General features: G+C 37.0%; 1 protein-coding gene across 3 annotated transcripts; it reads left to right on the forward strand.

Annotated features, from left to right (window-relative positions):
- The first annotated feature begins 2,420 nt into the window (after window positions 1-2,420).
- On the forward strand, window positions 2,421-26,139 carry cacnb2b (calcium channel, voltage-dependent, beta 2b). Of its 3 annotated transcripts, XM_079612004.1 has the most exons (14): window positions 6,936-7,281; window positions 13,900-13,977; window positions 15,612-15,734; window positions 15,833-15,972; window positions 17,773-17,834; window positions 18,075-18,097; window positions 18,211-18,291; window positions 18,572-18,630; window positions 18,754-18,863; window positions 20,728-20,879; window positions 22,380-22,475; window positions 22,972-23,145; window positions 24,334-24,358; window positions 25,182-25,957. In XM_079612004.1, the coding sequence occupies exons 1-13, from the start codon at window positions 7,264-7,266 to the stop codon at window positions 24,340-24,342; spliced, it is 1,125 nt and encodes a 374-aa protein (XP_079468130.1). In that variant the 5' UTR covers window positions 6,936-7,263; the 3' UTR covers window positions 24,343-24,358; window positions 25,182-25,957. The 3 variants fall into 3 exon arrangements, with proteins under 3 accessions (XP_079468128.1, XP_079468130.1, XP_079468129.1); XM_079612002.1 differs by lacking the exons at window positions 6,936-7,281; window positions 24,334-24,358 and adding an exon at window positions 2,421-2,713 and having other exon boundaries at window positions 25,182-26,139; XM_079612003.1 differs by lacking the exon at window positions 24,334-24,358 and having other exon boundaries at window positions 25,182-26,139.
- Window positions 26,140-26,367: the final 228 nt, after the last annotated feature.

Consider the following 26,367-nt stretch of genomic DNA (forward strand, 5'->3'; position numbering starts at 1 on the left):
GTAGTATGCTATTATAATTAGGATTGAATGTCCTGTTTCCCTCTGACATGGATAAGCCTACATCACATTATATGGACAACAAGTTGCAAATGCGTTTTCTTGTTTACTGAAATGAGTTTAGATATTTTTTTTATTCGAAAACCAGACTAAAGAGATTAGTGAGGTGGGTTTTCCCCTCCAAACTCTATTTTTGTCTTCAGTAGAGTAGGACAGTGTGGGAGCTCTGTGTGATATATTGATGTGTTGAATGTATTGATCTCTTCCCTGCCATGTGTTCTTGGTTTCTTTTGTGTATACTAATCTCCGAACATGGATTATACGGCAAGTGTTTGTGTCTAAAAGACACAATTTAGATTTCATCCAGGCTTACATGAGATCTCTTGCAGACACATTTACCACTTCTCTTGACAAAAGGCTCTCTGACTATGTGAACTTATACCTTGTACTGCTTGTTTTTTGTGTGATTTTTTTTGTTTTTGTTAGATGTGATTCACATAAGTGTGATATTGTGAAGAAGAAACTGACTTAATCCATTATAGTTTCATGAAGAAATAATTAAATGGAATTGCTGTCACTTAGCAGCTGAACTTGACAAGGTGAAGTATTAAGGCTTTAATATGAGTGGAAGGGTTTGAAACACGGCCTAGTTCAGCTTTGACTTTAATGTTCTTCCAATACGACGTTCAACTCTTGTTTTTCATTGGCAGATATTGATCTTGAGTGAACTTGAATTATATTAAGTGTTTATCTGGCTATTGGCAGTGGCTAATGGAAGAGAACCCGTCTCTGTCATATTCTGCCAGAATACTGGAGACAGGATGGCAGCGGATGAAGGACATGCCTCTGCTAATGCCAATTTCTGGCATTGACATACACCACATCATTTAAATGAAAAGGTTGAGCAAGCCCATTCTATTTTGTTTGATTAAGCCATTTCCCTCACTCTGAGTGTTTTTTAACAGTTCGTAGAGTTGACAGACGCCCCCCAAAAACGTTTGATTAATGTACACATGAAACTAGCAATGGGTTCATGTATTTCATAACCCTTTGGAACGCTGAGTATTTCTTGTTTTATGTGAAGAATCATGTGTCACATAAGTGGCAAAGCTGAGGAGGTTTTGAATTAAGGAAATTAATGTAGGCATCAGTACAAAGTTTTAAGCTTCACCAAGGGCATAGATTTGGTTTGAACATTGGAGGTTGAAGAGTAAACCATTTTAGCGGGGTCCGCTTGTTGGAATTATTTATTTACAAAATGTTAGGTTACCTATCATCTACACGTGCAAAGTTGGTTGATAACTGCAATTAAGTAGGCCTACGTGCAATTAATTTTCTTATACTGAAAATGTTTAGGCCTATTTATTTATTTCTTTTGTGGTCAAAATTGACCTCAGTAACTACAATAAAACATGATCAATTCTAGGGTGGTCATGGGGGGAAAAGCCTTCCAATTAATTTTGGTGCAAGATGATATTTTCTCTTTTTCTCTTCAGTCTTTTTAGACTATGAGGCTGTTTGATGTTTCTATAGGATTTTAAAGTAGTAGGCTAAGAAATCAGATAGGTTGCATATTTTATCATTGCGTTACACATGGTATAAATATTGGAGATGCAGTTGCTAGTTTTGGTTATTATATTTTACCTGTATATTATCTTAAAAATTATGTGATAAAAAAATTGTGCGTTGCAATGAACAAAATAATCCCAATAATCGGCCATTGCAAGATGATACAGTGGTGGAGCCTCCCTTGACATCTGATTGGCCACCCCAAAATTTAATTTGCTATACTGACAGTTCGATGCTGATTGAACTTTCATTTTACCTGTTGTTCATGTATATCAATGTTGAGTATTAAGAGAAAAATTAACATTAGTTGCAAGATACATAAGATTAACTATAAAGAAGGTCGCACCCTGTACTAGAAGTGAAGAGCTGTTCAAAAACCCTGCCGTGCCACAGAGCGCCATTCGCATACTTTTCCATTAAAATACACTATAGTATTTTCACCATATATTTTTTTCAGCGTTGGTCAGATCTGTTTGATTTGTTGTTACTACCAAACTTATTACAGAATGGACCTATTATTTTTACAGAGAGAAGGCTGATATTAGTTGATGAAAAGCATACCGTGCTGTTTTGCAGTACTCAGTGCCTTGGACTGATTCCAGAGGCAGGACAGGGAGTGTTTGAACAGTGCCGGAGGATTATGAGCATTGCTCATCCTGTTTTAGAGAGACATACAATCTGTCTGACAACACTGGGCAGGACGTGCCCTGTGCTCCACCTTATTCTTTCTATCATTTTAAATCTCCTCTCCCAGCTGTTGGGTGGGCTGGATTGGCCGCTCATGAGTTCCTGCCTCCAGTACTATGGGGCGGAGCATCATCCAGATGTTACGTTGCATATCCATGCAGTATTTTAATGCATTGCCGGGCAGAGGGGCTGAGGAGGGAGAAAATGATAGAGACAAGAAGATCAAACTTTGTAGTTTTCGTTATGTCATGGTCATGTCAGTTGCTGTACACATCATGTAGGGGGTGGCCAATGGCCACTGTGTATCATAACAAAGCCTAACTTCGGTGGGACCAGACACCAGCGCAAATGGGCCACAGATCTCAGAGGTGAATTTGGAACTTGAGGGCATCAGTCGCCGATTCTCCTTCTCCTCTTTGCAGAAATGCCTAGAACTCTTAAGAATAAAAACGTCTCTTGGGTGAGTACTGTCTGAAACTAAAAGGGTAAGCCCTAAGGTTCATTGTAAGTGTGTGTCTAGCTAAATTGTCATTCAAGGCACATGGATTTCGCTGGGACATTTGGCTTTAGATGGAACTGAGCTCTTTATTGACAGTGTGTGAGGGCCAGTTTGTGGTTATAATGACTGTCAAATTTCTTTCTTTTTTAAAACAAGTTCCTCATTAGCATATAAAGGGAGCAGCCCATCAAATGCCACAACATTATAGCCTTTATGTATAATATAATTTAGTTTGCCATTATCAGCACAATGATCTTGCGAAAGTGGTTTGAGGTTTGAAAACGCTGCTCAGCGAGACTAAAAATTGCTCCATTGTCCCTGAAGACCCTATAAATTTGATTTATAATGCCATATTCAAACAGATGTGCAGGGAAAGATGCTTTCATGCAGGACGCATTTCAAACAGGCATAATGAGTGACCTGGATGCTGTTAAGAACAAGGATTACCGAGGGGAAAAAAACCTCCCAGAAACACAAAATAAGCTCTTCTGGAGTATTGTAAAGTAGACAGTCACATAGCCAACATTTTACAAAAAAGAGGCAGATATTCTAGTTGGTACTGGACTAAATTTGATTTATCATTCAAGTCGGCAATAACCAAATTGAATCCATCAGAAAGTTCATATAGATTTACGAACTCTGCCTTTTAAAGGGATAGTTCACCTGGTCCTGGATGACACAAAATAAGATATTTTTGGACCCCATACATTCATTGAATGGATATAGTTAAAACATGCATGCTTCAAGATGTTTTTTGAAAGAAAGAAAGAAAGAAAGAAAGAAAGAAAGAAAGAAAGAAAGAAAGAAAGAAAGAAAGAAAGAGAGAAGAAAATCAAACAGGTTTGAGATGACATGAGGGTATATGATGACAGAATTCTTATAGGTATTTGGATGAAGTGTCACTTGTCACCAAGAACTAAGGATCAGTGGTTTAGTGTTAGGGTTTTGCCGTCTCTCACCGAAAGGCTGATCATTTCTGGTGTGATTGTGAGGTCAGACAGATGTTTGTCTTCCGCTGGATGTGTTTGTGTGTGTGAGGTTGAATGGACCAGAGGAGAGAGGTGCTGAAGCTGGAACTCCAGCAGTGCGTGTCTGCCTAGCTGTGCCCTTCTGAGAAGTGTATTACTGAGCGTGGCTTTACACTGCACACACCCCTCTGTAAGAGGCTTATAGATTGTGTGTGTGTGTGTGTGTGTGTGTGTGTGTGTGTGTGTGTGTGTGTGTGTGTGTGTGTGTGTGTGTGTGTGTGTGTGTGTGTGTGTGTGTGTATAAAGCGTAATCCAACTGCATGTGCTTTCACATGCATACAGCATCAATGCATATTAATTGTGTGTAATATTTATGCATGCCTAAATGTGCTGGTCTATAAAATAATTTTATAAACAGGCAAAGAGCTGTGTCCCTATTTTGATTGCATTGTATGCTAGGCAATCTATACTTAGACAATGTAGCAGACATTTTTATGGTCAATGGACACTCCACAGAAATTCAGTTAGTGTGACTGACGTAAAGTGTCTAACGCTAAGATTTGTCAATTAGTAATTTAGTAAATGCATCTGTGTACTCATGGAATGCTTGTGTATGTGTGTAGGTTGATGGCATTTAAAAGAGAGAAACATTTAAAAAAGGATAGTTGTAGATGTAGATGATAAAATGTTAATCTAAAGAAGAATATAGAAATGAAAAGAAGATATACTCATTTCCAGTGAGTACTCTAAAATCAAGCATTTTAATTAAATGTTGGCTAATAATTAATGTATGTGTACAGTACATTTTAAGAACACAGAATGTATCAACATTAACTCTTGTGGCATTAAACGTTAATTTCTAATTAAACAGATTATAATCAAAAGACTTTTGATGGAGTGAATTACTTATGACCAAATCCATTATGATTTTCATGACTATTTTATTGGCTAATATATTTGATAAATATGCATATAAACAAGATAATAAAACTACACTGTAAAAAAAATACAGCTGCGATTATTTATCACAACTTAAAATCCAACATTGTTTCAACTTTAAGAAGTACGTGTTCATGCTTGACTTAAAATATTAAGGTTAGTTAAATTTAGTTTAGTTTAGTTAAGTTGGATATTTAAGTTATCTCAACAAATTTTAAGTTGTTATAACTAATCGCAGCCACATTTTTTATATCCAAAATAGCAAACCATTCAGGGTTAATTATTAATTTAAACTATTAATTTAAACTATTTATTTAAACTATTTATGACAAAATAACAATAACTGGAGGCACAATGTTTAGTGTCTTGCATGTATGGTTCTGATCCACGGTCTCACTTTTTTCTCTGCAAGGTTTGAGTTAGTGCTTTCCCATTGTTTGTTTTTTTTGTATTTGACTTCTTTATAGGATGCTATCTGATTGTCCTTACTTCTGTCAAAACAAGTTTACAAGATGCATGCAAACACTGAAGAGAAATGCACATCCTAAAAGAGTCTCTCTCTCTCTCTCTCTCTCTCTCTCTCTCTCTCTCTCTCTCTCTCTCTCTCTCTCTCTCTACACATACAGGATCACCATCGCTTACTCACAGGTGTACACCTTTAATACTCTGTCATCTGATTAGTGCCATATATAGGTCATCTAGAAAGATATAGTGGTCTTTAGTGTCTACAGTATTTCCAAAAGCTGTGTATCCCAAGCAAATTCACCTTTTACTTGGTATAATGGCTATGTAATATTTGGCCCAGTGTTTGCTCCATGTGTCATGCTGGTGAATCATACCCCTGCTGTTGTTTATGCATTTAAAATGTCCAATTTTCTGTCGTGTTTTGTTGTGTGAATACAAATATCTGTTTTTAAGAACATTTTGATACTTTTGTACAATAAACTGTTTTACGCAACTGTTATAGTTCCGGTCAAATTTGAATGTTCAAGTGGCTATTTATTATGCTGATGTTACAGTCCATGAACAATGGGTCTTTTCACGGTGGAATTATTATTATTAATATTATTATTATATATTAGTGACTTTTTCTATAGGCTACATCACATCACCAGTAGGTGGCGACAAGTGACTGTAATACGAGTGAATCATTCGATCATCCGATTTGTAAACACTTTCATTCTGGAATAATTGAAAAAGCGTTATGGCAGAAATGGTCAAAGTAGTGTTCTAGTAGGCCTATGCAATTTCGAATTCAGCCAATGTCTTCATAATTTAGTAATTGAATCATTTACTCAACCTGATTCGTTTAGTAACTCCTGTGTAGCTTAGAGGCGCAAATCATTTAATTCTGAAGGCTAGTAGCCCTTTGTAACTATTTTATTCTTGAGGACTACATTTTTGTGTACTCCCTAATATAGTAAAACATGATGAAAACCGACTTATTACATTTGAAGCTGCCTGCCCCTACAATTTGAAATTAATATCTGCAAGTCGATTTAGTTAATCCCTTATTTTAAATACATATCAATAGGCCTGTGATATTAAGTTTAGTTGTAAGGTTAAAAATGTTTGGGGTTAAAGTTACAATCAGAGTTATATTAAAAAATCTCCTGGCTCTTTCAAGCTTTATAATGGCAGTGAATGGCCGTTTCTGTTTTGAAGTCCATACAAGTGCATCCATCATCATGATAAAAGTACTCCACACGGCTCTGGGGGGTTAATGAAGGCCTTCTGCAATGAAGCGATGGGTTCATGTAAGAAAAAGAAAAATCTTCCGGCAGACGGCCAAATCAACTTACGCCAAAAGAGTAATCAACTATTCGGCGTAAATCAATGCACGCCCGTCTGCCGGAAGCTAGTGATTGCAGTCGATATAAAGTTTTAAATATGGATTATTTTTCGTACACAAACACATGCTTCGCTTCAGAAGGCCACCCCCAGAGCCGCGTGAATTACTTTTATCATGGATAGATGCACTTTTATGGACCTCAAAACAGAAACGGCCATTATAAAGCTTGGAAGAGCCAGGATTTTTTTTTTAAATATTGTATTCGTCTGCAAAAAAGCACGTCCACATTATAGAATGATGTAAGTGAACTATTCCTTTAACATCATTATCTCCGTGTAAAAAACGTTATGTCTACGAGTTACTTATGAATAGCTATATATTATACAGAATTTCTAATCGCGCGGGTTTGCAGCTCGTGCTTGGAGCAACAGATGCCACTATGTGGAATAAAGCCCTTCGGAGCGGGGGAGGGTGGAGGAGTAGTGTGGCAAACTCCACTCACAGCGAGAGACTCTCACACTGCTTGTGTGTCCACTCATGGAGAGACTTTCGGTCCTCATCGTTTGCGACAACTATCAAATAAACCTGAGGCTCGCAACGTTATGAATTTCACAACGCGCAAAACATGCCGTAAAACCTGCTTAGGGTTCATCTGACAAAGTTGGCTGGCTGTCCTGGGACGGAACAGATTAAAAGGGATAGTACATGGATATTTCTCAGTCGTTGGTCAATCTCGGCTGTGAGAGCACAAAATTGACCACTACTTAAGCTGTTAATCGTGGAGAAACGAAAAGAAAAACGAGCAAGTGGGCATGCCACCCAAGAAAAAGGTAAAACATCTTCTGTGTTAGTGTATGTGTGTGTGAGGGAGTGATGATGAGGTAGACATGAGAGTGTCATTCGAGGAGAGTGCCATCTGTTGCTTTCAGCTGTAATCCATGTGAGCTTGAGCTGCTCTGCATCATTGCTTTTATGTACCATGGACTTTATATACTGCGTGTGCAGCAGTACTGGGGTATCGAGCGCTCTACCTATGCTGGAGGTTTTCTGTCAAAAGAAAAATAGTCCTGAAAATGTAACCTCCACGTGACCGGTTGCGCAATCATTGCAATGCTGAAAGTGATGGAATTGTGCTGAGCAGTGTTATGAACGTAATCCTTTTCCAATTGTCAGGATTACAAAACTCAGCTGTTTCTCAAATGATCTCTAAATATAGAACAGGTGTGGGTTTTTGTGTGTATATTTGTGGGGAAAATACCTGGCTAACTGGTTTGCTTTACTATACCTAAAACTCTTGACCTGGCAAAGGGGCATTAAACCCCCTTGTTGGTTTCTAATGCACTCTTGACCTGGCAAATGGGCATTAAACCCCCTTGTTGGTTTCTAACGCGCGCACACACACACACACACACACACACACACACACACACACACACACACACACACACACACACACACACACACACACACACACACACACACACACACACACACACACACATCATATATAGGCTATACATTTGTGTTTGTGTGTAAAAACAATTAAGTGGACAAGAGAAAAAGGAGACAAGAGAAACATACTTGTTTTTAGGTTTCATGTTAAATTAAGTTTATTTTTCTTACCCCGTTGGCAAAAATAAGTAGGCTAAATAATTTCACCAAGATTATTTTCATAAACAAGTTCCTAATTTAATTTGGCTTGTTATGTAGTCTCGATTTATGCGTAGATAGTTTTCGTAGATCTTTTTACTAGAAAAAAAGATTGTTTAAAAAAAATTGAAGATCAATAACTTTTCAGTCAGAAATGATTTTTGTTGTTGTTGCAATGTCCATGTTGTGTAGCTGCAGGTTTGTGAGGACGTGTGAAACTGTCTCTGTCTGCAGTGTTGTCCGCTGGACAGGACGAGTTTGTATTTGTCTCTTTCTCTCCAAATCCTGGATTGACGCATGCCATCTTAATCTCCTTACAGAGAAGCAATCATGACCAGGAGCAACAGCCAGAAAGAGAGACGTACTGTCCACGAGTGTAGCTTGGCCTAACGTCTCTCCCACAGTTCTCATAGTGGGCTGTTTTTTGGGTTTAGTATGCCTACAGGACGGGCTGTATCTGTACCTGCTATACATTGCCCCTATAGTGTTAAGATGATTTAAAAATACAGGTTGACATTGCCATTGCGAGTCAAAAAAAGCCTCAGAGTGAGTTCCTGGTTTATTTAACATGTATGTCTTTGAATTGAGTGTTATTGAATGCTTTGGTAATATGCAGTGTTTTTTTTATAGGTTTTTTAAAACTGATAAATGTGACAAACACTTACACTTCTTATCATTTTACAGCAACTAGTTATTCTAGCAGAGCCTTTTTCGTATTATGATATATTGTGTGTTATTTAAAGTGGAGAGGTGCCACTTCTGCTATTAAAGAGAATTATAAAAAATTAATTGACATTTTTCACTGTACTTGCATGTTTATCTATCTATTTTTAGATGATAGCATTACTTACTTACAAATTACAAGTATAAATTGTTAAAACAAATCTATACAGTCATTACTTTATAGTGCACAAACAGTAACATTTGCCATAGACATGAATACAGATCAGTTGAATACCTGGGCGACCTGCCAGAGCTCATTTAGCAACAGTCAGGAGATCTTAATCTTATAGTCTTAATTAGATTAGGACTTAGTTTCGAATAAGAAAGTGTGCTGCCCTACCATCCACAGATTTGTCCTCAGTTTTGTCTACTCAGAGCTCAGGAAATCCTCACCCATACATTCACCTGAGGCTGAACTTAGCTTTGAATCTATTTAATTAAACTCTCAGTTGTAATAAAGCATATAGTGTTATTGTCTGAAGTCATTTTCTCAGAGAGAATATTTTTCCGCTACGTTTGTGGCTCCCGCTGTACTCCCAGTGTTGGAAGTAAAAGGTGCTGACTCACTAAATGGATCTGACCCAAATCTTACGACATGTTCTGTGGTGCGCTAGCAGGAGTCACACAGGTTGCAGTAGGTGGATGTTGGAGTTCGGCCCAGGACTCAAACCATTATAGCACTAGACTAAACAAAATCCACTATGTGATACTGTTACGCACTTGTGTCTATTAATCACAATCTTTTACCCATCATAATGATTAAAAAACACAATTAATTAAGTTGTTTGTATGAATTAAAAAACCCTTTCATTACTACTTATTTGAATGATTACAACAATATATTGTACTTTAATAGGAAATCTAGGAAATCACCTCATAAGAAATTTACTGCATAGCCAGCACATTTCCTTTCTTGAGGTTTCCATAGCAACGTCTGTTCTCGCCTCTATCCCTTACAGCTTTTAATGCAGGCACACACACACACACACACACACACACTCCTCTGTTGCATTGATAAAATACTGATTTTTTTGAGGAATTTTCACAATATCCTCAATCTGAATAATGTTTATAATCAAACAAAATTATCAATAATTTAACGTTTCATTCAATTGCATTAATTGTAGCTTAATTTTTTTTTATAAGGTGTCATACTTGTTTGGAAGCTAATAATACTCTGCAATAATTGGTAATCTCTCCTTTGATCTCTATTTTCAGCAATGATTTGCTGACCCAGTGTGTTTGGACTCATTTTCTTTGCCATGTTTGAGTATGTGCCATTCAGACAATCACTGAATTTACTTTAAGATACAGTGCTGTGACTTAGTGTCTTAGAAAATGTATTCTTTAGTTCAAAATACAGTAATGCAAATGGTGACTGTCAGGTCTGTTCAATCAGTCCAGTATTATAAAAGGTGTAGTAGGAATTTACATTAAGTCAAGTCAAGTCACCTTTATTTATATAGCACTTTTTACACAGATTCAGTGAAAACAGGAAAATAATGCAACAAAGTTTGTTTTCGGCTGTACATCAGATCTGGAAGAAAATAGTGTCATTGTCCAGCATTAAGTAAGTTCAGTGTTGATTCATTCCGGTTGTAAAAATCATTTGTTATTAATTTAGTTAATCTACAGCAGCCTCTTAGAAAACAGTGATGTCATCTTCAGTTCTCATACCATAGTGTCACAATAATGGTGAATATTAAGTTAGTAGGCCACACTTGGCCCAATAAGTGTTATCTGTCCTCTAATTTAAAAAGTGCAACACTTAGCAGCACTCTTTTGACATTTTATTGATGATGCCCTAAAACTACCAACATACTTTTTATTGCAATCTGTGAATAGTTGTAAAGAAATTATACAGTTCTGTATGGTCTGAACCTTTTTTTTAAAACATTTTCTTTTTATTAGTGTTGTGGGAAAAGTAGTTCACCAATTTCCTTTTTAGCGTAAGTTTTCTCAAAGAATGTTGAAATAACATCATATACAATTTAATATTTAGACAATGGACACCTGTGAAAAAACAAATCAGTTTCTAAATTATTATAATTACTACAATTACCCATATTAGCCCTGTGCAAACTAAGCATGGGACTCTTTGGAGGATGCAGGTCTTCCTGATGTAAAGTGAGTGCATCATTCCACTGTTACTGTAACAATATCATATTGGCGGCAGACTGATAGTGTATGTTTTGCTACATTAAAAAACTGGATAATTTGCAACATGTCAGACACTTCTTAAAGAGATTGTCTAACCATCTGTGCATGAGCTGAATCTAAAGCCTATGTGGGTGATGCAGCAGGACAATGACCCAAAACACAAAATCAGCTCTAAACTGTTTAAAAGAGAATCACACGTTTTTGGGCAGTTTAGTCAAAATTCTGACTTGCTATTATTGAAGACTTCCTATTCTCTCAGAGTTTGTTCAAAGTGTCATGGCAAAGACGTTACTTAAATGATGCATTAAACTAAGTCATTAAAATGATACAGTCTGTTCTCTTTGTGCAATATTACCTTTGGTTTGGTTTGTTTAATGGCAACCATTAGTTCTCCAAGGAGGAATAACATGAAATGCCACTGTAGGTCAGATGAGGGAATTCAATAATAACAGTTTGCAATAATAAATCAATCACAAGTCCATCTGTAATGTAGCCTACCTATGAAGATAAAGGAACACTGAGTTTGGTGTCCAAAAAAGTTCTCGTCACACAATTTCTGTGCTGTTGTTTGTAGAACTGCATTTTTTTGCATAACATGACAGTACCTTGAACAATGACTAGATAGAAAAATCAGCTATTCCCTTTCAGTATTATGGAGAGGCATCACACTTTAATGATTCAAATCCCCACTAAACTCTGTGGTTGGAAAAGAGCATCTTGGTGAGAGTGGCATTGGTTAATAATTCAGCAGCGTTTTGTACTGCTCTCTCCATGACATTGACTTGCAGGAGAGGCGGCACTGAGTGAACAGATGTCTATGGCAGACATGAGTAAACAAAAGTGAGCACCTCTATGACTGTGCCTATGGGAACCCAATTATCCCAGTCTCCTCAATTCCTTATTTTATTCACTCCTTTCCTCAATCTTGTTTCACCACCTTCTCTGTTAATTAGCCTCATATCTTCCAGCTGCTGCACGCCCTTGAGTCAGTTTATCCAAGCCTGTTTGTTTTAAACACTCACAATATTCATTAATAATAACATTCAAGCTCACATTGATGTTCTTGACAGACTTTATGAAACACTTACACTATTTGCGACTTTAATTAACATTTTGCTTTGATGTGATCATTTCATGTGCAATCTAATTTTGTCCTCCTTTCCCTAAAGAAGAGACTGATTTACAAAAGCATAAACTTCCATGCTGGTTGAGGCTGGTTTGGTGCTGGTCTAGCTAGTAAAATGGTATAGACATGCTGTTTATCAGCACTCCAGCATCCAAAACTGGTGACCAGTAGTGCTGGTCTTGTCAGCAAGGTTATCAGCCTTATATTAAGGTCAATATGACGTTGTCAGACTGTAGCACCAGTGTCTCTCGAGGGGCTTGTCACTGTGCCATTACTGTCAGCATGTTAGTGTGCATGTGAGCATGTGTAGGTGTGCCTTTGGGAGAGTGTACTATAGTGAGGCTCATCATGACTTCTGCTGACATTGTGAAACTGTTTTCAACTCTTATTCTAGAAATGGACTGAATCTGATAGGATTGAGAGCATCTAAAATGTTATTCTCATATGCACACATCTTGTGACATAATATGCTAAAGTTAACCAAGTTAATTAGGCTAGAGGATTGAATATTTATTTATAGTCATAATTTTTTTTTGCACTTTTCTCCCAAAAGAAATAACTGATTCTGAACTGTCTGAAAGAATCGTCAGTAATTCGACAAACCTGGTTTGTTACAAATTTGCATAATGCCAGCCTATGGTCTTCATTGGCTGCTCGCAAACAATGTCTACTTCGACCCGCCCTCAAACACTAGTTGTAGCTGAGGCCTGGAAGAGTTTGGTTTGTGTTGTCGTCGACATGTTGAGATGATGCTGTTTTCTGCGCTGTATAAGCAAATCCACTTTGCATGCACTTGGATGAGGACTTGTTACTGTTCGTATCACTGTGTATACAAGTGCTGAGGGAGCTTCTGGAGCTGAAATTCAGATATGGAAATGGGCGTTTTGCTTCAGGCACAGGCTGTCATCGGTCAACCAATCACAAGACTGGACTATGACCAATCAGAGCAGAGTAGGCTCTCAGAAAGGAGGGGTTTAGAGAGACTGGATCCTTGATCGAACCGTTTCAGACACTGTGAGAAAGAGGTGATGTGCAATGTATATTATGAGAAAAAATGTGTGTGTTTTTTAGCTTGCATGTAAACCTATTCTAGGAGACCTCCAAACATTAATTTTTTTTGCAAATGTTATGATGAATTCACTTTTCTACAGCTTTGTTTTTTCATAAAGTTGTGAAGGTGCCATGTAATATATTATGTAATATCAAACCCTTCCATGTGGTCAGCAGGACTTATAAAAGATTTAGTATCATAACTTATTTTCACATCACTGGGTTGAAAACATCATGGACATTTATGTTATGGAATTTTATAAACCCAGTCTTTGTTTTGTGGTAGCACTTTGCCATGTATGTTAAAAATAATAGGGAGTATTATGCTCATATCAATTTACAAGCTCAATTTGACAGAGCTAAACGGTTTTACGTTGAGTTTTTATTGCCTGACATTGACTTTGAACAGTGCCCTTTGTGAGGAGTTGCTAATAAAATTTGATGAAGGAGCCCTGAAGGAGAAAGCTTGGGATCATTTGTGACTTTGATGGCACTGTCATTATATAGTGGAGTGATCTCTACTGAAAACAACATATCAGAGCATATGCCTCATTTTATTATTTTATTTTATAATCAAAGGCGGCATATTTTCAGCATAATTCTCCTGAGTGTTACATTATTCGACACTATGTGCACAGGCAAGTGCTTGCTGCTCAGAATGAGACAGAATGGAGAGAAATGTCTTGTTAAAGTAATAATAATAATAATGTTAGTTCTTACTCTTGTTTGACCGTGGTAGGGTTCGGCGGACCGTCAGGACACAGGGGCCACTGAGGAGAAGGAGAAGAATGCCCAAGTCCAGCTCGAGAAGGCCAAGGTAGATTGCAACTCCATAATTCTCTCGGCTGCCCATTTCCTGCTACCAGTGACGTTGGCCACAAGGACCGAAATATATCACGTTTTTTTAGATGTGCTCATAAATTTTGCACGGCTCTTTTTCCTCTGTCAAAGTAACAAGGTAGCTGTGTCGAAAAGCTAATTAGCAAATGCCCTGGTTGATAAAGCACATCGGTGTTAAATCTTGTACTCTACCAAATCAATGGTCTGCACACAACTGACAAACGCTAATCACTTGTACCTTTTCTCCTGATTCTTTACACAGTCCAAAAACTGATAAGAAGCACCATAGCAAATTGTAAATGAGCAAAGACAAATGCTTGGTGTTCTATCACCGGTCCATTTAAGCTAGGCTTTAAAAACTGAATGAAACCCCCTGCCTGTGCGAGTGAGCTCCCTGAGGTCCTTTTTAATTAAGGTACTGAGCAGACAGCATCACGTCCCGCTTCAGTCCGCCATCTCCCACAGACAGAGCATCGGCTTTCAGAACCAGCCTATAAACAGCCAGACTGCCATTGTGCTGGCATTTCACTTCCTTTTAAATCAGATACCAAATTAGGATATAATGAATTCATATTTCAATTATTATTTAGTTTGATTTATTTATTATTTTGTTATGGCACAGACTCATTTAAAATATATATTGGCATTGGAGCATTGTTTTTTTTTAAAGATAGAAAAGTTATACATTGTGATCTACAGTATAAGCAGTGTTTTTAGTAAGGCTCAAGTAATCCTTCAATTAAATGTTTTTTTTATTTATACCAGATTTTCTTAAGACATTCACAAAAATAAAAAAATGATAAGAATGAAATAAATACACAAACCAAAAAGTTTGAAGATTTTATCCTAAAATCCTTTAATATTTTAATTTTAATTTTTGTTTTATAGGTTTAAAAAAGCAAAATTTAAATCCCAAAAATTGTATTCCCACATTTTTTACACACAACCCTAGTTGGCAATCACTGACCCAAACAAACCAACTGTTTATCACAAAATCACATTTCTACAATTGTCATTTTGTCCTGTTACTGTAAAGGTATGTAAATATGGACTAATCAGATCTGATTGCATGTTGGCATGTTGCTTTCCCTGCTGCACTCCATATAAATTATCCTTGCAAATTTTACAGCACTTGAAGGACAAGTTATAGAGCTGTGCGGACTGAATTACAATGATCTCATGTACATTCAGTCTCATCGTATCTATTCAAACCCGCACTGTCCTCAAGCCTCATGTAGCTGTCATTAGACTGCATTGCCCTTCACTGGGCTGATATGGAGCTCTTCAAGAATGAATTTGTGCATTGCAATTGGTTTGATGGTAAATGGATGAAAGCTATTATTAGAAACTTGCTTGGGGCAATGCAGCACATGTGGCGTTTTTCAAAATCAGCAGTGTTTCCAGTTCCAGCACTCTTCTCAAAGTATCTGTCTGCTGCCATTCACACGCTCATGCACAACCTCAATGACAGATTCATAAATATTCTCACCCATACATGTTAGAACTACGCAGCGAGATTTTTTTTTACACCAGCCGTTACAGCAGTTCATATGTCACATTCATGTGTTTTTTTTTAATGTAGAGTCTTAACTTTTTGTTGCTATTATTCAGTATAAGCCGGTTGCTTTCGCCGTTCGCACAAACTTCACCTACACTCCTGCAGATGATGACAATGTCCCCATACCAGGGCATGGGGTTTCCTTTGAAGCAAAAGACTTCCTACATATCAAAGAGGTCAGTGTGTTCACAGATCACCTGCTGAACAACCATTACATTTAAGTAAATCAAATCATTTTTAATATATGGTATTGCTTTGTTGTTGGTGTTTGCAGAAGTTTAATAATGACTGGTGGATTGGACGGCCTGTAAAGGAAGGGGGAGAGGTTGGTTTTATCCCCAGCCCAGTGAACCTGGAGATGATTCTGATCAGGAGAGAGGTGCAGGCCAGGAAGGCCGCCAAAGCGCTGGCCAAGTAAACAAAACTCATTTAAAGCAGTGTGGGGTCTTCATATTGTATCTTTGTGTTCTTATTGCATGAATGAATCAGACATTTAGAGTGCTTTCACACTTCGATTGCCTGGTATGAACCCGAGTTTTGTTTTCAAAGTACATAAAGGCACTTGCGTCTATCTGCCAAATGTACTGCAAATGTTTTTAAAAAACACGGAAGTCCATTTCAGCTGAAGGCGCGCAGAAATGAGATATACATTAACTCTGTCTCATTTCGAAGGCTGCGTCCTCCGGAGGGCCGCATACGTCATTGAGGATGCTTCATTTCAGTAAACTGACCACTACATTCCAAAGTCATTAAAGGGGGGGTACAATGGTGTTTCATGTATTCAGAGTTGTTTACAGTGTTAAAGAGATGGATTATCATGCTAATAATGGCCAAAGTTTGAAAAGTTAATTTGAACGAATAACAGAGAATTTCTGTGCTGAAAATCATACTTCCGGGTTGCAACACGTTTCGGCTGGTTTTTTTCTATCGTAGATCTAATGACGTAGACCAGAGTGGAACTCCTTATATGAGCATTGCTCTCGGAAAAGCGCGTTCACGCACACGTCGACCAGAGGAGAGAAAGACCGCGCTCATCGACGCATAGACATCATATATCTCTATATAATATCTATGCATCGACGCGCTACTACCAGAAATCATCATCAGCAGCGCTAAATAGGAATGGTTGATGTCAAGAATGTCTCCAAAAAAGTGTGTTTTGGGATGTGAGGGAAAGTTTACCTTGTTCAGCTTCCCAAAGAACCCAGTGTTACTGGAACAGTGGATGCAGTTTGTATTTCCGGGACAGCAAAGGAGTGTGGCAAGTGCGGTTTTGTGTTCTGGTCATTTCAGTGACGAATGTTTTATTAACAAGACCCAGGTCGTCGCTGGATTTGCAAACCAAATACTATATAGTAATATGGCATACCGCACCACGATCGATAATAAGCAAACCTTCCCGGGCGCTCCCGCTTGACTCTATAGCTCCGCCCACGCCCAGAATCAAGGACCTCGGCTTTTTCCGGTTAGAATCGGAAAGCTGTATTTTTATTTTATAAATATGATGAAACTAAAGACTTTTTGGAGATATTAAGGACGCACTATTACTCTATAGGTACTCAAGATTAACATGAGATTGACTGAAACTAAGTATTTTACCCCCCCTTTAAGAAATTACAACAATTTACACTTCACAATGAATACCAGTCAATTTTATAATTGTTACTGTTCTGAAATAAGACATCCTTTATGATGTATGCGGCCGTCAAATGCACAGCACATTTAGTATTTCGGAAGGAGGGTTCGTGGGTATTTCGTGTTTGAGCCAGACTGTGGAGAGAGGTGCTGTAATAATGTAAAATATGTGAAAATAATTAATTTTTTGAACAATCTAGCATGAATGCATTGTAGGACACCCCTAAACAAAATCAAGACTTCTTAAAAGAGCATAATAGGACCCCTTTAAACACAGTTTTAAAAAACAGTTTTATAAAATCATGTCATGAGATGTCGGTTCACTTTCTCGATTTAGTACAATTGTGTTCATATCAGCAGTGAACCGTACCCCTTTTTATGCGGACGCGGGTACGGTTAGCGGGTAGCCTACTTCACACCCAAGTTCGGAAAATAGTGTTAACATCATCCAAATGAACCAAACACTGATGTCAATCAAACCCGGATGAGCACCAAAAGTGCTAGTGTGAAAGCACCCTTAAATGTACATAAATTGCTACAACATTCAATATGAATTTTTTTTATATTTTTTCACCACAGTAAAGCGGCTAGTGCTGCCAAAGATGATTTGAATGCAAAGAAAACGGCTCCACCTCCAACAGGTGCGCTTATTATTTATTTATTTATTTATTTATATGTGCTATTTATTATTCACAGTATTTATTAACAATTAGACAAATTACTGAATTCAGAATGTTTGTCATTGCTGAATTGTTATCATCCACTAAACTGGGTTTTCATCAGTGCTTTTAATTAGAATGTGTGGAACATAAATAATGTTATCATTTTATGTGTCTGTGTGTGTAATTCAATTTCTAAATTTTCAAAATGTTTACCTTTAGTTCAGCAAGTGAAGAAGAAATCGGTGAGCAAATACATAATGCTTTGATTATGACCCCAACATACACATTCATGTTAATATATTTATAGATCGCCTGCTTATTTAAGCATATTTTCACCAAGCGTCTTTAAATGCAGGGAGAGCAACTGGCTGCATATGATGTTGTGCCTTCCATGCGTCCTGTGGTGCTCATGGGGCCTTCGCTCAAGGGCTATGAGGTGAGGTATCTCCATATGTGCATTTTTAATTACAGTTTTAAAGGACCCAGTGGCGCAGCAGACATATACAAATATTTTACTCTTAAAACAAAGTATCATTCTCAATTTAAATAGCATATAATGTATCTTTTAGCAGAGGCTAATGTTCTTATGTTTTGTTATGGCACACTTATTATGTGAAACTGTGTACTGCCCTCTACTGTACGTAACTGAACCTACACTTTAGATTTTTTTATGAAGTGTTATTAATGAATTGCATCTCTTGTATTTGAATGTACAGGTTACGGACATGATGCAAAAAGCGCTCTTTGATTTTTTAAAACACAGATTTGAAGGAAGGTATGGTACACATGATTAAGGAGTTAATGGACTATTGACTCATCACAATGAATATTTGCTATTGTAATAATTTTGTGTGTAGTCATATAGAATGTTGTTTCTAATATGTTAATCCATCATTAGAATAACTATCACCCGGGTGACGGCAGATATTGCTCTTGCCAAGCGGTCGATCCTCAACAACCCCAGCAAGCACGCCATAATGGATCGCTCCAACACCCGCTCTAGTTTAGGTAATCATGGTCTTTTATGTCATTCCATACCAAATACATAATGTATTCTGAATGTATTGAATTGAGAAATTAATTCAGTCTAATTCAGAATCAGAGAGAGTCTAGAAAGAATGTATTAGTCATTGCACCCAAACAAATGCATATACTTCAGATCATGTATTGATAAATCTGATTAATAATTACCAACTATTTAACACTGGGATCATAAAAGGACCAGAGCTTGATAGTTCAATGCGAAAAAAATAAGAAGTATTTTTGTCTTAATTTTAAGTAATAATTTCAGATTTTAAAATAAAAGATAAATGTACTTGATAAGCAAAACTGCACAAAATATTAAATACAATTGTTCTTATTAAGTAAATTTATTTAGTTGTATGTATTTAAATATAAAAATGTTAGAAAACAAGATAGAAATACTGATTAATAAAACTATTTTTGCAGTGTGTTAAAATAATAGATCCCACTTACAGAGAAACTCCCACTGCTTTTAAATTATTGCAATTCTCACAACACAAAAAAGTTGTATCTTTTCATTGTAATTATTAAAGGGATAGTTCACCCAGAAATGAAAACTTTCATCATTTACTCACTCTCAAGTTGTTCCCAACCTGCATGCGTTTCAAAAGTTAGTAACAGTTACTGGGCCCCATTGACTTCTATGGAAAAAAATACTATGGAAGTCAATGGGGTCCCATCAACTGTTTGATTACAAAATCTTCTTTTGTGTTCAGTAGAAGAAAGAAACTCATTCAGGTTTGGAACTTGAGGGTGAGTAAATGATGACATAATTTTCATGTTTGGGTGAACTATCCCTTTAAGTAGCTGTTTTACATTAGTGGGTGTGGATCTGAGGTGTGTAGCTAGCTTTGGTTAGCTGACAGGATCTGATTGGTTCTGGTTCTCTCCACTCTGTCCCTCATATTGCTCTCTTACCTCAGATGCCGCGGGTATGTATTACAGCAGTAGCCTGTCTATGTTCCCCAACTCATTCCTGTTGGTGTAAAACTGCTTTACCTCTTTTAGAGAACACTATAAGTGTCAAAGAACCCTGATACTTTTAGTGAATTAAGGTCACTGCTCCTAAAAGCTTCGGCTTGTGTTAGACACCACAAAATCTCCATAATTTGTGTATAATTTTATTGGTCAAACAAATGCAAGCCAAAGTATTCAGTGTACAGTATGTGTAAGAGTAAGTTTTGCGCTGCTTAATAAGTATTTTTTTCTTGTTTTTCTGAAAAAATATTTAAACATCTTTAAAACAAGATATAAATCATGTAAGATAAGACTAAAATATATATTATTATTTTTTACTATTTAACAGTGGAGTAAGAAAAATCTTGTTTTAAGATTTTTTTTAAATATTTTTCCTGGAAAACAATGTAAAACTACTGATTAAGAAAATTATTTTTGCAGTGTGGTTGTGAAAGATAATGTGAGCTGATTTTGAACTCACTTGTGATGTTTTTTTTATCATTAAAGTTTGCTCAGTTTGGAGCAAAGAGCAAGTTTTAAACCTTCATTGTTCTGTTACTTCCTGTGGACGAGGAACTGTTCTGTCAGCATATTTTGATCATCTCTATTTTCAAAAACATATTGCATGACCTGAGTATGGAATGTGTTTAGTTTTAAAGATGGGACTTTCACTTTACGCTTTTCATCAGTTCTAAAACTTCATGAAATGGTGCTTAAAAAAAAGCTTTTCTTCCTACTTGTATTAGTGGAACTGGACATAAAAAAGCTTCCCATTCCATTTTAAGTGCTTTTGGCTGCAATTCAGCAGATTTGTACTTTGACAGAATAATATATTTTTTTAAAATTTTAGGTTGACGACTAGTCTCATTTATTTCTTTATCTGTCCCTACAGCCCAAATCCAAGGAGAGGTTGAGAGGATTTTTGAGTTAGCACGCAGCCTACAGCTCGTGGTTCTGGATGCCGACACCATTAACCACCCTATCCAACTAAGCAAAACCTCCTTGTCCCCGATCCTGGTGTATGTCAAGATTTCATCACCTAAGGTCAGAAATTATGTTCACAGAACGTGCAAACGTTCTCACAATAATCATTTTCCTACTGATGAAACAGATATATACACTGCCGTTTAAAAATGTGGGGTCGGTAAAGAAAACACTTTATAATAAGGTCTCATTTGTTAACATTAGTTAATGTATTAACTAACGTGAACTAACAGTGATCAACGTATTTCTTACAACATTCATTAATCTTAATATTAATAAAAAATAGTTAATTGTTTGTTCATGTTAGTTCACACAGTGCATTAACTGTTAACAAATAGAACTTTTGATTTTTAAAAATGTATTAATACATGTTAAAATGAACATCAACTAAGATTAATAAACGCTGTAGAAGTATTGTTCATTGTTAGTTTATGTTAACTAATGTAGTTAACTAATGTTAACAAATGAAACCTTATTGTAAAGTGTTACCGAATTATCTCATGCTTATCCAGTCTGAATTTATTTGATGATAATTTATAATAATAATACTTTATTCCTGTGATGGCAAAGCTGGATTTTTAGCCACTCGTTCCTCCAGTCGATTTGGAGCTCAAGAACATCACTTATTATTATCAATGTTGAAAACAGTTGCGCTGCTTAATAGTTTTGGGAATCCGTGATACTTTTTTCTGGATTCTTTGTTAAAAAGTACACAAGAACAGCATTTATATTTCACTTTTGATCTGTTAGTAAGATTTAGGTGATTGAAAAAAAAAATATATATATATATCTTTTTTAAATTATGTTTTTCCTAATACATATTGTTCATTTAATTTGTATGAAATTAAACGAATATGTATGAATATGGTTGTATTGGTGATTAGTTCCCACTGCATAAAGATTCACCACATTCTGCAGTAATGATCTGTAAAAAACAAATTATTTTAGGTTTTAAAGAGTTAAATGGCAAAACAGGACTTATTTAGTGTGAAGTATTATGTTCAACTCTTATTATGAAATAAATAATGTTCAATACTTCCATAAAAGTCATCCATTACCTAGTCATAGATAGTCAGAAAAAAACCTCATTCAGCTTTAATTCAGTATACCAACCAGTTCCAGCTGGTTTCTGTCATTTCCCTAGTTTGAGAAAATGTTTGCTAACATGTTCAAGAATTTAATGTTCATGAATTTAAGCCACTAGGAGGCAGAAACAAGATTATTCTGCCAGTACAGCGACGTCTGATCTGGTACTATATATCAGCTTGTTTGATAAACCTTTTATTTCTTTATTTTCGAAAAGTGCACTACATTGTTCAAAATGATACATATCTGTCTTATGAATAAATCACAAAGCATGGTTTCATTCACTGTGCAGAAGCATTTGAATGTGTAGCTAATGCATTCACACAGGAAACGCTTCTTTGAGAGAAGACCACAAAAACACTAACCTTTCTCTTGTGACCCAATGTGACCTAACGTCCAGTGTACTTTCACCCCCTATGCCTCCCACTCATCCTTCCTGTCCCTTTTTCCTTCCTCTTTTCATCTGCTGTTCAGGTTCTCACAAGACTGATAAAGACCAGGGGCAAATCTCAGTCTAAACATTTGAATGTCCAGATGGTGGCCGCAGACAAACTGGCCCAGTGTCCTAATGTAAGTGTGCCATCCGTATACTTAAATACGATAGCAGTTGCCTCTTTGCTAAAATCCAGCTTAACTTTACAGAATGTCCCATAGGGAGGGATAAGCATGATAAGCTCTATTTTCATGTAGATTAGTTAATAACGTCTAAGGCGGAATAGTCGATTAACCGTGATACAAAATGTCACCCTGTTATGCTCTTGATATATAACTTCTAACAAACTTAGAGTCAGTTTTTTTTAGAAAATCAATATGAACACCCACATTTCGAACCTCTTTGATTGCCTCCTTTTAACACTGCCCCTTATTTATAATTCAAGTCTAGCTGGAGGGCCTAATTTCAAACTGATCTGATTATCAAGAGACTGTTATTTTTACGCTGCGTCATGTTGCAAAGCACCCAAGGCAGTCGTTTACATAGATTAGCCTCCCTGCAGTGCTATTGGCTTCATTTCACTGTCACTTATACTTACCCTTGTTGTGACGTCACCATTGGTCTCCGTCACAGGAGCTGTTCGATGTCATCTTGGACGAGAACCAGCTGTCAGATGCCTGTGAACACATCGCTGAATACCTGGAGGCCTATTGGAGAGCCACACACCCTCCTGAAATGGAACCTCCCAACCCCATGCTGGAGAAACTGGCAGAAAACACACTCCCCACCAGCCCCGCACCTGCTAAGGTACTGGACAGGAGATGAAGTACTGAGATTGAAAATTTACTGTACATATATTCAAAACAACTTAGAAATAATCTTTAGACATGTGTTTTCTGTTTAATTGCCTAACAAAAATTTTTTGACCCTGTGGACGTTTATAAAAGTAACCCTTTTAAAACACCTTTCACACTCTCACTAGTTTAATTTGTCCTAGGACAGTGTTCAACAGTGTAAATATACACATTACCATTCAAAAGTTTGTTTTCTGAACACAAGCCTTGATTTATTTGATAAAAAATACAGCAGCAAAAGCAATATTGTGAAATATTATTACAATTTAAAATAACTGTTTTCTATTTTAATGTATTTAAAAAATGTAATGTATTTCTGTGATTGCAAAGCTGTATTTTCAGCATAATAACTCTAGTCTTCAGTGTCACATGATCCTTCAGAGTCACATGATCCTTCAGAATTCATTCTAATGTGCTGATTTGGTGTTCAAGAAAAATATCTTATTATTATTGATGTTCAAACAGTTATGCTGCTTGATATTTTTGTGTCATTGTTTTGATGAACGGAAAGTTCATAAGAACTGCATTTATTTGAAATAGAAAACTTTTGTAACTTTACAAATGTCTTTACTGTCACTTTTGATCAATTTAATGACCTAGCTAAATTAAAAAGAATTAATTTGAAAGAAAAAAAAGATACAGCTGACCCTAAACTTTAGAAAGGTAGTGTACATATATTCATAAAATCGTAAACAGTAATTTCTACCACATTTCCCATTATGTATTGTGCAGCGTTCTGTAATAAAATGTCTAACTCCTTTGTCTTATCTCATTTAAAGGCTTATCTCATTTCTAGCATTTTATGTATCCTAAATACACACAATTAAATAATATTTTCATAATTTTCACATAACTTTCCAAATACAGTTAAATTAAAACAACGTTGTATTTTTGTGTACTACACTTTTAGAACTAATTTCTATTACTATTTGAATTAATGTCTCTCCGGTTTTATCCTCATTCTAGCAGATTTTATTCGATTTTGTTTACTTGTTCGTTCTTCTGTGCAAGTCCTAAATTATGACTGCTTGGAAACATCTACTGGCTCCATAGAGTCAGACATTTTGCTTAGTGGTGTGTCATTCTGTGACATTTTCAATTTCCTCCCTACCTCTTACTAAACTCTCTTGGACATTTAAAGAAGACTTGATCTTAAAGGAACTTCGGTGAGTGAGATGGTGGTCTTTGAGGTAAAATGCCTTTAGTGTCAGTACCTACTAGTTTGTTCTACTTTTTCATATTAGTAATAGCTTATTAGGTGTTGTAAGTAAACTTTAAAGTAGGGCAGTTTAGTGCCATTTTTGTAGTTTAGTGTCTTTGCACATGCACAAGATTAAACAAGCAGTTGCTTACTTGTACTTTTAATTAGGCTATTGTTTTTTTACATGAAGGTTTACCTAGGAATTTGTTAAACTACTACATATTTCAATAAACGACTAGTTGCTTTTTTAGGGAGTAACACAATATTGTAACGTATTAACGCATTACTAATAGTAACTTTCCTCAACACTGCATTAAAGGTACACATTTGATCAGTTCTTGTTTTCCCTGGGAATCAAACCCATGACTTTGGCATTGCTAGTTCCATGCTCTACTGTATTCTTCTGTTCCTGTTCGTTGCTTCATGTAAGAACATTTCAATTCTAGAGAGCATCTGATTGGAAAAAAAATCTATGTAGTGAAGGATGAGTTATGAATATAGAGTGCAGCATTTAGTTAAAGATATGTAAACCAGGAATCAAACCAACCAGCTACAAGATGATTCCCAACATTACAAACTTTGAACTTTGAAAAAAAATTAAAAAAATAATGCAGACTGGTGACTTTAAAAAAAAATATATTCCATCACTTAGTGAGGTACACAACCTTGTACCTCTCAATAGGTCTGTCAGTTTAAATGTTATAGTTAAAAAATGAATGGTACAATGGCCTCAAATCTGTCTAAAATCCACAAAACCCTCATTTTCATTTGATGTATCCCATATACAGGATGAACAGAAAAGCAAGAAGACTGCCACCACCAAGAGAAAAGGATATCAAGAGAACCAGCAGGAGCATCTGCCTCAGGCTCAGGAGACGAGGGAGGAGGAGCAGGAGGAGCAGCAGGAGGAGGAGGAAGAAGAAGAAGAAGAAGTGCTGGAGGAGGCCGAGGAGGAGGAGAGGCTCCTTCGTAGCGAGCCAAAGAGACGCAGCCATCACCATCACCACCATCATCATCATCACCACCGCTCCAGCACCAGCCGACCGACCGAGCCCCACAACAAACACCAGCACCACGTGCGCCAGCAGCAGCCCACCGACATGGAGCAGCTTCCCACTAAAGACGCTTCGTACACGGAGTCCCGGAGCAGGCGCGCTCTCCCGGGTGAGGGCGACCCGGATCAAAGCGAGGTCTACCATAACAGGACTACAACTCAAAAGGACCATAACCATCACCATCGACATCACCACCACCGCCGCGGCGGGACCACAGACATTCAGCCGGATTATTCCCACCACGGGCAGCAGGACTATGAGCTGGAGCACAACGAGCACAACAGGCAACAGAGACAGCCGATACAGCTGCGCTCGCACCAACAATCACACCACTACGCTCACCCACACCACAACCACTATCACTACCAGGGACGGGAGCGGGACAGGGAGAGGGACAGGGGCGTGGAGGCGGAGGAGTGGACTGAAGACATGTACATTCATCACTGAGATGGACGTTGTTGTAATGCTGCTATGTTAAATGCTGGCTACCGTGTACTCAGGACAACATGGTTTCTCTTTCTTTATCTGTTCTTCTATGTTATTGCCTACTGGTCAAAATCTAACTTTCCTTGATTTTGAGCCTTTCATTCGTATAATTCTGTGTTTCCTTGGCTTTATGTGCCTCTTGCTATCAGGCCTGTGATTACCGTATTTTTTAAATGATTTCAGCACGTTTGGTCCTTCCAATCCCAAGTATGTGGTTACATCCTTGCTTGTTATTTCCCCTGTTGTTAACGGTCAGTCAGATACACCATTTTTTTCAAACAATTTTGTGAAACGCAAACTGGTCATCTCTTATCATCTTAATTTTTCGCCCCTGAGAAAGATAACATAAGTCATTTAGTTTCTGTTTCATTGTCTCAAATTGGTCTTTTGAGGGACGTGCTGCTACGTGACAGGTATGAAAATATTAAGAAAA

Source organism: Phoxinus phoxinus, assembly GCF_949152265.1.
Source record: "Phoxinus phoxinus genome assembly, chromosome: 5".
Lineage (NCBI taxonomy): Eukaryota > Metazoa > Chordata > Actinopteri > Cypriniformes > Leuciscidae > Phoxinus > Phoxinus phoxinus.